At 49.0% G+C, this 10904-nt stretch overlaps 1 protein-coding gene across 1 annotated transcript; it reads right to left on the bottom strand.

Annotated features, from left to right (window-relative positions):
- Positions 1–2119: 2119 nt before the first annotated feature.
- Positions 2120–3643, bottom strand: LOC121835571 (piggyBac transposable element-derived protein 4-like). The gene has a single exon (XM_042289982.1). The coding sequence runs from the start codon at positions 3489–3491 to the stop codon at positions 2133–2135; it is 1359 nt and encodes a 452-aa protein (XP_042145916.1). The 5' UTR covers positions 3492–3643; the 3' UTR covers positions 2120–2132.
- Positions 3644–10904: the final 7261 nt, after the last annotated feature.

The following is a 10904-nucleotide window of genomic DNA, read 5'->3' as shown; positions in this document are numbered from 1 at the left end:
CACGTCAAACTTCATGTTGTAAACACTGCACGAATGAAACGAAGTATGGAGAGGCGACATATGTAACATTAATTATATAAAATGAAGAAAAAAAAGATTTTCTTCCAAAAAGATTTCGAAAGTTGAGTGAGGAAGACATCGACCAGCTCTCGAAGAACGCTAATCTGTTTCTCGAAAAAATGAAGAAGACAGGGATTTCACCAGAAATAATATTCTGTTGCAAGGTTAGGAAATGAACTCTTCATCATCATGGTTACTTGTCGCCTTTGCTATCCCAAGGAACGACAACATTATTCCAGTGTAGATGCGTTGAGAGTCTACTTGGCATTGGTTAACCGACACGACAGACTGCTTAACCGACACGACAGCTCCAAAAAGCGCCCAACCGTAGAGACCTAAGCACATTCAACTTTCAAAAAGGTTAAAAAACGAAAAGTAAAAAGAAACTTAAACAAAACTGACAAAAGCAAAAACAAACAAAACAAAAATCAACGTCACTTTCGGTCTGTGTTGTTTTGCTTGTTTTTACTTTTTCTTTTTTTCTCGGCCAATAGGCGTTGCAACCTTATTGCGGCGAAACGCCCGCTCCATAACCCTGCATCACACAATGTACCTCCCCACACCCACACCACGAAAGAGTGTGTTCTTCGTAATTATGTGGCTCAATACGAGTTGCACTTACACGAAAAAGACGAAGAGTCGTATGATGTGCACACCTTTTACAGCCAGCATGCACAATCAATGTCAAATGTGCTAAGACAATTTGAAGTAGCGCTGCGTATTTTTGTGACACTCCCTGTAAAACTCGGACGTCTCATTCCTGACGACACTGAAATGACTGTGCACTTTTTTCAGTCAGGTGCATACAGTGTTTGTGGAAGGAAACATACTGAGGGACATGCAACAAGTCTGCACTGAAATAGCTGCACGGTTAGAGCATTATCAGGAACGAGGCTTGGTGTTCTTTCTGGTCGACATCGGAGTTCGAATTATCAGTTTGGGACGACTTCTTCCTCAAATTGTTGGTTGCAGTCCTTTTTCGCTACCAAAAGAGCTTACCTCAAAGCAGTGCCTCATTAATGTCAGTTGGGGTCTTCACGAATGTGAACGTGACATGTGCTTTGTGTTTGCGGTGCTTGCCGTTTTACATCCTGCGAAAGGAGCTTATAGAGAAAGAGCATGCTCGTACCACGAACTTAAGTGCAAGTATGTGTTCCCAGAAACGTCCCTTGTAACCTTCCCTCAAGATTTAGATACATTTGAACGAAAAAATGGAGCCTCAGTTAACGTTTTGGTTATAACAGTGAAATCAAATTTATCTTCTCATTGAAAAACACTTCATTGGCGTAACAATCTTTGCGAGACTTTTTTCAAACTCCAATAGCTTACGCATTTGCTGCAAGAAGTGTCTGACTGGGTTTAGAAAACAAGAATTTCTGTAGGTCCACATCTCTCGATGTGTGTGAACGAGAGGCCGGGCCTTCCCCGCTGAAGGGTGAGGAATTAAACTTCAGGAGCACGCATGTTATGGAAGAGTTTCCATTTTATTGCGCTTACGACTTTGAAGCGATTCTGGAACCGACTCGGTCGACGGGAACTGTGTGCGAGAATCATGTCCCAAGCTCGTTCTGTCTTCTCATCATCCAGTCAAAAGACTCCTCCGTTGCTGAGGAGTACCTCTATCGCGAACCTGACTGTGTCGAAAGATTCGTTTCAATTCTTAACTTTCTAGCGAAGAAATTCCCCGCTTGATTAGGTCGAGTGAAGTGCCTCTTCAAATGAGTCCAGATAATGAGGCTATCCATGCAGAGTCTTCCCACTGCAGCATTTACTTGCAGACGTGCACTTTGTTCAAAGTGCAACCTAAACCCCCAGATCGACAAAGGTACCGTCCCACTCATCGCACATAACCATTCCTACGACCTCAGTTTCATTCTAAAAAAGCTTCACTTGTGGGACTCGGATGACATTAACATCCTTAACCCCTTGCCTACTCATTTTTTTTCTTTAAAGATCGTACAGAAAGCTTTATTTAAATCAAGCAATTTGCGTCAAAATAAACAAAAATATTTCCTTGGCTTTCAGGCGTAGTCTCGTGCTCTATACCAGGACTTCTGGTCGTGTCCTCTTCTTCAGTAGTTCTTCAAAGTATGATAGCGCTGAAAACATTCAGGAACATGAAGAGCCACCTTGCATTGTCCACATTCCCATGTTGTTTCACTCCGTTTCTTGTTGGCTGTGCACACTTTGCACGCCCGCGTCGGGTTCTTCTTCTTCTCAGTGGGTGCGATGTGTTGCACAAAGTGACCCCAACACTTTGCTTGTAAGCGAAGCGGAGTGTCGCCGTTGGATGGCCTTCCGCGAGTTTTATAGTCCGGAAGTTTCACACTCTCCAGAATTTCTTCAGCAAGATCCAGGCGGAAGTCAACAAAGTTCTTTGTTCTGCAGTCTCCACTCAACTTCTTGTAGATTACATACGAGTTGAACACAGCAATATCCATCACATAAAAAAAGATTTTCTGGTAGCCTTTGACCAATTTGCGCATCAGCGGAAAGCAAGCCACCATTTGATCTTGCTTGTCGACGCCGCCCATTCCTATGTTGTAGTCGAGAACACAGCTTGGCTTGATGACGTCTTCGGCATCGCTTTGTCCCTTCCTCTTGATCCATCTTTTCTTCCCTGTTGCGGTCATGTCGGAGTTAGAATGCATTGTAGACAAGATGTAGACATCCTTTCTGTCGTGCCATTTTACTGCAAGTATGCCGTGACTAGACCTGGACTCGACTTCTCCTTTTTTGAGTTTCTTTGCCACCAGGTCCTTTGGCATGTTTGCCCTGTTTGGTCTAACAGTTCCTACAGCATGAGTTTTGCCTTCCTTGAGCTTGAGGAACAAATTTGGAGATGTGTACCAATTGTCAAGGTATAATATGTAGCCCTTCTCCAGCAGCGGCTTTCCAAGTTCAAGGACCACGCTTTCACTTGCGCAGGTAGTTTTGTCTCTTCCTTCATCTTTCCCAGTGTAGATCTTGAATGCAGAACAATATCCCGAGGACGACTCACACAGCTTGTAGAATTTTATTCCAAATCGAGCTCGCTTGCTGGGATTGAACTGCACGAAGCACAGGCGCCCTCGAAACTTCATCAAACTTTCGTCGATGGAAACCTTTTGGTCGAGTGTGTACACAGATGCAAACTTCTCGTTCATGTGCTCAAGCACGGGCTTCACCTTCCTAAGACGGTCACTCTTGTCGGCCGTTTCATTATCAACGAAGTGAAGAAATCGAGAGATTAGCAGAAACCTCACATAGGACATCGTTTTGCCGAAAATTGGGGTCTCCACTATGGACCTCTTGGACCAGTTCATTTTGACTGTGTGTTTTTTCACTTGCGTCATAATGATGCACAAGGCAAAGTATGCTTTTATCTCATCCGGAGTGGTGTCAAACCATTGCTCCTCATAGCATTTCTTGGGACGATCCTCGTCGCCCATCTCTTGTTCGGCGTAGCGATTTGTCTCAGCAGAGACAGACGCCCAAAAATCATGACTTGCAAACACGGAAAAGGTCGACAAGGCGCTTGTCTTCTCACCAAGACTGCGTTGAACCCTTGCTGACACACCTGGGGTTTCTCCAAAGGTGAACTGAGCAGGCTGGTTGTCCCTCTTCTCCCACTTCCACTGACGTGCAGACGCCGAAGTCGATGAAATGCTTCCAGGATTCGCATCGTTTTCAACACTTTTCTCACTGTCCGTTGAACTCTCATCGGATTCCGAGTAATCGGAAAGGCAGCAGGATTCGTCGTCAGAAATACTGGCGCATTCATCACTTTCAAAAAGAAGTCTTTGTATATCTTCGTCCGCCAAAGCAGACCTCCGCGCCGAAGACATGTTTTTGGCGCGCTTGCTTACAATAGCGCGCTTATTTTTTGTCAATGGAGCGCCCTCTCTCTGTCAAAAGGCAAAGCAAACAAGAAAAGAACCCAAGGTAAACAGGAGCAACAGGGGTAGTGCTGCCATCTGCCGCAGAGCTCACAAAACAAGCTCTGAAACCGAAACACGAGTCACACTCGTTGTCGGGTTTTATGGTCCGTAAATGGCGGCACGAGTGACACTCGTTATTAGTAGGCAAGGGGTTAAAACTTCCCAGAGTTTTGAGCTGCTAGAAATAGGCAACCTCCGCTTTATCGACAGTCTTGCGTTTCTTCATGCAAGCCTGGAGACGCTCGTTCAAGATCTCCATTCCAAAGGGCTAGAGCATTTTCGTTGCCTTCGACAATCCTTTGCCAAACGCATCTACCTCCTTGCCCGCAAAGGTGCGTTTTGTTATAATTTCATTGGAAGCTTTAAGAGTTACGGGGAGCAGTCTTCCCCCGCAAGAGGCCTTTTTTTTTAACAAGTTGAGTGTAAGTGAGGTCAGTGAAGAGGACTAAAACTGCAGCTAATTGACGATCCCGGCACCTATCTTATGGCTGAACAGGGTATTTGTGGGTACTGCGACCCAGGCTGCCCCGGGCCAAGACAGAGCGCGCGCTCCACGGGCTGGCCACCTTCTTGAGTGACACCAGCATTAGGGACGTGATATGAATGCCCAGGGCTGCCCACGAACTAGCCCTAGTGCCCTAGTGTGTGCCTCAAAGTGACATAGTGTGCTGGCGGTGCTTGCAGTGCAGTGCTGATACATTGACATAGAGTGCTGGTGGCGCTTGTAGTGCAGTGCTGATACATTGGCTGGCATGCCTTGCCCAAACTGAACTGAAAATGCCAGCGCCACTCGCCGCGCCATGGAGTGGTGACGAAGAGCGACTGTTCTCTCTCTCACACACCTATCCTCCCAATCCCCTCTCCCCTAATCGCCCAATTGGACGGTTGGAGGGACAAAGCTAGGAAGGCCTTAAAAGGGGAAGCGGGACAAAGAAAGGCTCTCTCTTGCTGCTGACTTTGGGGCGGCAACAAGTCACGGAGCAAGCGGGACGACAACGACCACATAGCGATAACGAGCAATGCGGGTCACAGTAAACTGTTTTGATCACGCATAGTGTTGGTAAAAAAAAATGAAAAGAAAGTGGTACGACGTCATGAAAGAAGAGCTCAGTGCTTTCTTGGGGTGCTCGTCTTGATGAGAGCCAATCCAGCTCATCACGTCTACATCTACCAGAGTAGCGACCCCTTTTTCAATGTCACCGAGATATCTCATGTAGTGATGTTTAATCAGTTCCAGGCCATTCTAAGCTCTCTGCACATCAATGACCGAGACGAAAAAAAAAAAGAAGAGAGAGGAGGGCCACGACAAGGTGGCCAAGGTTCGCCCTCTGATTTCAGCTCTAAACAAGCAATTCGCTGAGCACTACAGGCCCTCAACACACCAGTCGGTGGATGAGAGTATGATTGCATTCAAGGGAAGATCTGCTCTCAAACAGTACACAACCATCAAGCACCTTCAAGAGAGGGTACATAGTGTGGTCCCGTGTAGACTGAAACTGGATATCTTGTTCAATTTTAAATCTATGAAGGAAAAGAATCAAGACGACCTCCCGATCTAGGACTTGGCAGACATGTGGTGCTAGTACTGTCCGAGGGCGTTGAAGAGGGTATGCAGTTGTACTTTGATAACTTCTTCACTACAACAGCGCTCACAAAGAAGCTCTCTGAGCAAGTCATGCTCCGAGCTGGGACACTTCGCACCAACCGCAAAATCATCCGAGTGAGGTGAAGACGGAAAACAAGCTACAAAAGGGCATACACTCGGAGGTGCACGACAGTGCACTTCCAAGTTTCGAGGAGTTGACGATATTGACACCTGAAGAAGTGGAAGAGGCTTTGCGGGGAATGCCCGCAAAGCCTCTTGCGGGGAAAGCCGCAAAGCCGCAAAACGACACGCCGCCGAAGTCAGCCGCGATTCGAACGTCCGATTCTGGATTGCGCAATATTGTTTTGCTCGTATTTCTTAATTTCTCGACTATTTCTTGCTGTAATTGGGTTGGTAGGGTCCAAATACGGTTTCCCCGAAACTCTGTGGCTGTCGTCTGCTACAGCTCCTTTGTCTCTTGGGCGACCGTTGCAGCCGATTTGTTGCACGAATATTTTTTTGTTATTATTTTCACGCGAAACACCGAATCGCGGCGCGGAGCGCGAAGCCGGCCTCTGCGAACTCAAACGTTTCACTCTCTGACGCACGGAAGAAAAGAAAAATATATATATATATATATGTATGGCGTAAGAACGTTCGGTGCATCTTTAATGTAGGGCGCTAAAGATTGTCTTTTGTGCAGCACGAGCGTGTTGCACGGCTGGCCCTCCGTTTCAAGAAACCAGTGACCTCCTGACCCGAGTCTTCTTCAGCTGCGGATGATTTGTGCTTAATCAAGACCGTTTGAATGGCAACTGAGAACTTGCTCCAAGCAAAAAGTGTGTGTGTGTGAAATCGTGTTAGCTCGTGCGATTTAACTGAATAGGAACAAGTGTGTTTTCATCGAGACAGCTCGTCTGCAAACTTGCATTGTCGGCCTAATAAAATCTGACGTCAAGCCTAATAAAATCTGAGGTTAATAAAATCTGAGGTGAAACGGAGAAATCTGTTGTTTTGTGTTTTGCTGGTGAAGACATTGACAAACTTGTTGGTGCGAGGAGAAAAGTTGGCGCAGTGGATAAAATCGTAGCACTTGTTGTGGCGTGGAACGCCTATGTACGTAGGTATCTTGCCTGACTTGGTCATATTCAAATGGTCGTCCATAGTCATGCCTTACTACTTTCAATGAGGTTTCTGTGATCAGAGTCCTTAAATTTTGTGGGGTTGGATGCATACATGGCATTGTCTGCGGTGCCAGGACCGGGAACGCACATGCCAGTGTCCAGAGATAGATTAAGGCCCACTGCACTCACGCCATATACCATCATGTCCGAATTGACGGGTTGTACCACGCTGCTCCCAGTCTTCCACGGAGTGTGAATGCCGTGCGGTGTAATTTTGGCACTGCACTTGATGGCCTTCGTATTGTCAGATAGCATGTTAAAGTGCGCCGGAGTCATGTAGAGGTATATGTATTCGACGGGTAGTCTGCTTATGGAAGTCTGATAGCCCTTGTACCTGTAGTTGTGGGCATAGCTAATCTCGGTTAGCACTGTGACGTAGCCCCAGGTGGTAAGAAGTTTACTGTCACGATGCACCCGAACAACCATTCCTTGGTCTCGGGGGATGCGCAAAATCTGCTGTACAATGACTCCGTTTTGAAGGCTTTGCTGAAGGATCTCTCTGTCCTCATTTGTAAATCATGCAGTAAGGTATGCCCGCGGGTCTGCAGCAAGGCTTATACACTTTGCAAGTGAGAACTCAATGGCGTACCTGTGAGAATGTCAAAATAATATCTCAAAATAGAGTACAGATGAAAGAAGGCCTTGTTAATAAATGGGATAAATGAGGAATGTGCTGACAAGTCAACCGAGCACATGCTTTTTTTCTCTTCTTTTTTTTCGACTGAGGGGAAATAAATGAGTATTTGATAGGTAGTTAAATGTATGAGGCGCATATATAGTAGACATCGCATATTCTCCCGTGCGAATGTCTGCAGTTGCACGTAGCATTCAGTTTACTAAATATGTATGAAGTAAATCAAGCTGCTGGTCTGGCGATAAGATAGGTAATGCCAAAAATCAGCAAAACATCCTAGTTTTGCACGCGTTGTGGTGTCTTTTATTTGCCTAACTCAAGTGATGCCAAGCCGGCCAATTCACTGCATTCAGAATACTTGTGGAAATGCGGTCTTTTCCTTTCCTCAAGAGGCCCTAAAGTGGCTGCGGAGTGAGCCGCTGGATTCATTTGTTCAGCCGCACGCATCCGTCAGTGGCGAGGGGGACAGCGCCATCTTAGAGGCTGTACCCTCATCACCCCCTCCGTCACCATGAGCCCTCAGCGGAATCATCGCCAGCGCCGATCCGGCCGTCGTCCTGCCCCGGCTCCTCACGGACCTGAGGCGCCCTCCCGGAAACCAGCCGCCGGCACGGGAGCGAGGAACCGTCAACCTGGTCCTACCGGCGGCCAAGGGTCTCCGCAGAGTCAAGGGCCCGGGCTGCGTCGTCCAGAACGGTCCCCACGTGGACGTCGCAGGTGGGCTCGGAGGCACCGCGGGTTTTCGTCGGCTGGGCCCGATGGAAGCTGCAGCGGAGACCCGAGCGGGGCCAGTCATCGGAGCATATTCCATCTGTGTTCCACGGCCAGACCACCGAGGACGCGGACAGAATGGCCGCCGAGGCATGCCTGACCCCAGCGGACGGGGCAACCTACTGCTCCGACTGCAGCGGCCTCGTGCTCACCTCTACGACAGAGGCCCAGCACCGAGCTTCCCTCCTCCACCGAAGCCGAGTCGACGAAGACGGCGGCGGCGGCCACGTTGGAGACGTCACCTTTCTCGAGCGACCTGAAGCCGTGGCCTGGGTGCTGGAGAGCTTCCAGCGCGATCCAGCATTCCAGGACACGGTGCTGGCCGGTGTTCTGGCCGACCCTGACCATCCAGACGGAGGGGCGGCGATTCCGGCGTCATGTCCAGGGGCTCCAGCGGACCTCCCAAGGGCGGCGGCAGCAGCGGCAGCAGCGGCAGCGCCACCGGCAGCGCTGTCGCCTGCGCCGGCAGACGAGCCCGGGCCAGTGGTGGGACCTTTGAACCCGGGGGCCCCATCGTTCACCTTCGACGTCGCGATGCTGCTGTGATGCTGCTGTGAGTGCCTGTGCACCTCGGTAGCACTGTTTTTTTTAGTTTTGTCATTTTTGGGGGAAGAGAGCCAGAGCCAGGTCTACTTTTTTTTGACCGACCGCGCACTTTAAGGGGGGGAGAATGTGGAAATGCGGTCATTTCCTTTCCTTGAGAGGCCCTAAAGCGGCCGCGGAGCGAGCCGCTGGATTCATTTGTTCAGCCGCACGCATCCGTCGGTGGCAAGGGGGACAGCGCCATCTTAGAAGCTGTACCCTCGTCACCCCCTCCGAAAGGGGACGCGATTGTCCCCAAATCCTGGGACCCCTGTGGTCGAGGGTGCGCGAAGGAGGCGACGAGGGGGTGCCGGACGCCGAGAAGGGGGACTCTCTCCGGGTGGCGATGGGAGCGTGTGGTTGTGCGTCGGACCCGTCTCCAGTAGGTTGGCGCCCGTTGGCTCTCGGGAATGCATCGAGCGGCGAGTCAATTCTCGTCACTGGTGCTCAGTGTGTCGCGTTATTATATGCCCTGTATAGCTTCTTGCGTTGATTAAACTGTTTGGTCACCCGGCACACTGTGCGGTACGTATGTCTCTTCTATTAGAGCGGCGCTGTGCAGCAAACAAACAAACCTGCCGCGGCGGTTGAACGTGAGTATGCTGCAGGGTAGGTGTTAGAACACGGGCTCTCAGTGAGCCCCGGGTCTTATTGTTCCGCGAACGGTGTTTAAAGCTCCCACATACTAGAAAGTTTGAATAAAGAGTACGATAAGGACTGCATGCCTTGCGGGCACGTGCTCAATCCATGCTCAAAGCAACGGCACGAGCTCCCACTAGCAACGTAGTCCTTGCCTACGAAACTCTTATTTAAACGCAGGGAGAGGTGCGCTCTAATGTCTGCCTGCTCTCAGCTCTTGCTGCAATAAGCGGGTAAACGGAATATATTTTTGCAGCGCAAGCAGATGTCTCAAAATACCCAAATCTACATTGCGATTTTTTTTTTTTTTCGTCTGCATTTAGCAGTTTATAGAGAAAGCTTGTTTTCACATTTGGGCGATTCCAACTCTACCAGCGTTATTACATTTGCCGATAGAAACACCTTCCCATACTTTACAACCCCAATAAAGGTGCACAAACACTAGTTTATTCAGTTAAAAAAAAAAACTGTCTTCATAATAAAAAAAATAAAACAGTCTGTAGTTTGCTGTATGCAATGGCAAACAAGTATGGTACGGCACGCAGGTGCATGCGCCGTGTGGGTCTCGCACAAACATGGCGGCGGGGAGCGTGGCGCGAAGGAGGGCAAGGAGGATTGCCCTCGATGGAAAGGAGGAAAACGTGGGGAGAGGAGGAATTGCACTACCTTTCAGTATATAGGGACCTTAGTTGCAGCAACTTCTGGAACCTCAGGGCATAGAAAAAGTATTCTAACAAATTCGACACCTGAACTGTCTCGGGTTCTCTACGACAGAACCGCCCTTTGTAAGCTTATTCAGATTGTAGAGAGACACAGTACAGTGGTCAGAAACCCTTGTTCTGGACATGGTAACCCCCTAGGAATTGGCATCACGCCTGCACTGCAACTGCAAAAACCATTCATTGGTTTCTAGTACGAGCATGGTCATTGGTGTCTGTATACAGTGGCCTATGTCTGTAGCGGAATCCTCCCGACACAATTTGAGAAGGTTTGCCGTTTTGCTACGTTACCGTACTGGCCAAGAACTCTGGAAAAAGTGATTAGCCAAATCGAAGCGGCAATAGGGCTGGTGAAGCCTGAAAGCATGTCAAATGCGCAAGGCAAGAATCAGAGCTCACCGAGCAAGATGACCCCTCTACGACAGTGGTCAACATTCAAACTGATGCCCGACATGCCAGGAGCAAGAAACTCGCACCACACAGATGTTGTGGCACTTGGCCAGAAATCTCACAAAGTTATCGAAATTGAACACGTTGTGGGGCGCTCGGCCTGCCACACAGCGGCCAAACCGGCGACTAGCGGGGGGGCGGCTCCCGACGCCGACAGGCTAGGAAAGGGATGGCCCGTGTGGCCGAGAGCAGTTGCTGCCCCGAGTCTTGGCCAGGCCGAGTCATGGTAATAAACCCTGTTTGACCCCGAGGAACGAGTCGTCTAGTTGATCACCTGCGACGGACGGCGGAACGCGAACGCCACAACGTGAACAAAAAAGACGAAATATCTTCACAAAACACGAAGCATGTGGGACAAAG

This window comes from Ixodes scapularis, unplaced genomic scaffold (genome assembly GCF_016920785.2).
Source record: "Ixodes scapularis isolate PalLabHiFi unplaced genomic scaffold, ASM1692078v2 PGA_scaffold13__105_contigs__length_92229423, whole genome shotgun sequence".
Taxonomy (NCBI): Eukaryota; Metazoa; Arthropoda; class Arachnida; order Ixodida; family Ixodidae; genus Ixodes; species Ixodes scapularis.
Note: the sequence above shows the minus strand (reverse complement) of the source record. Positions and strands in the feature narration are given on the sequence as shown.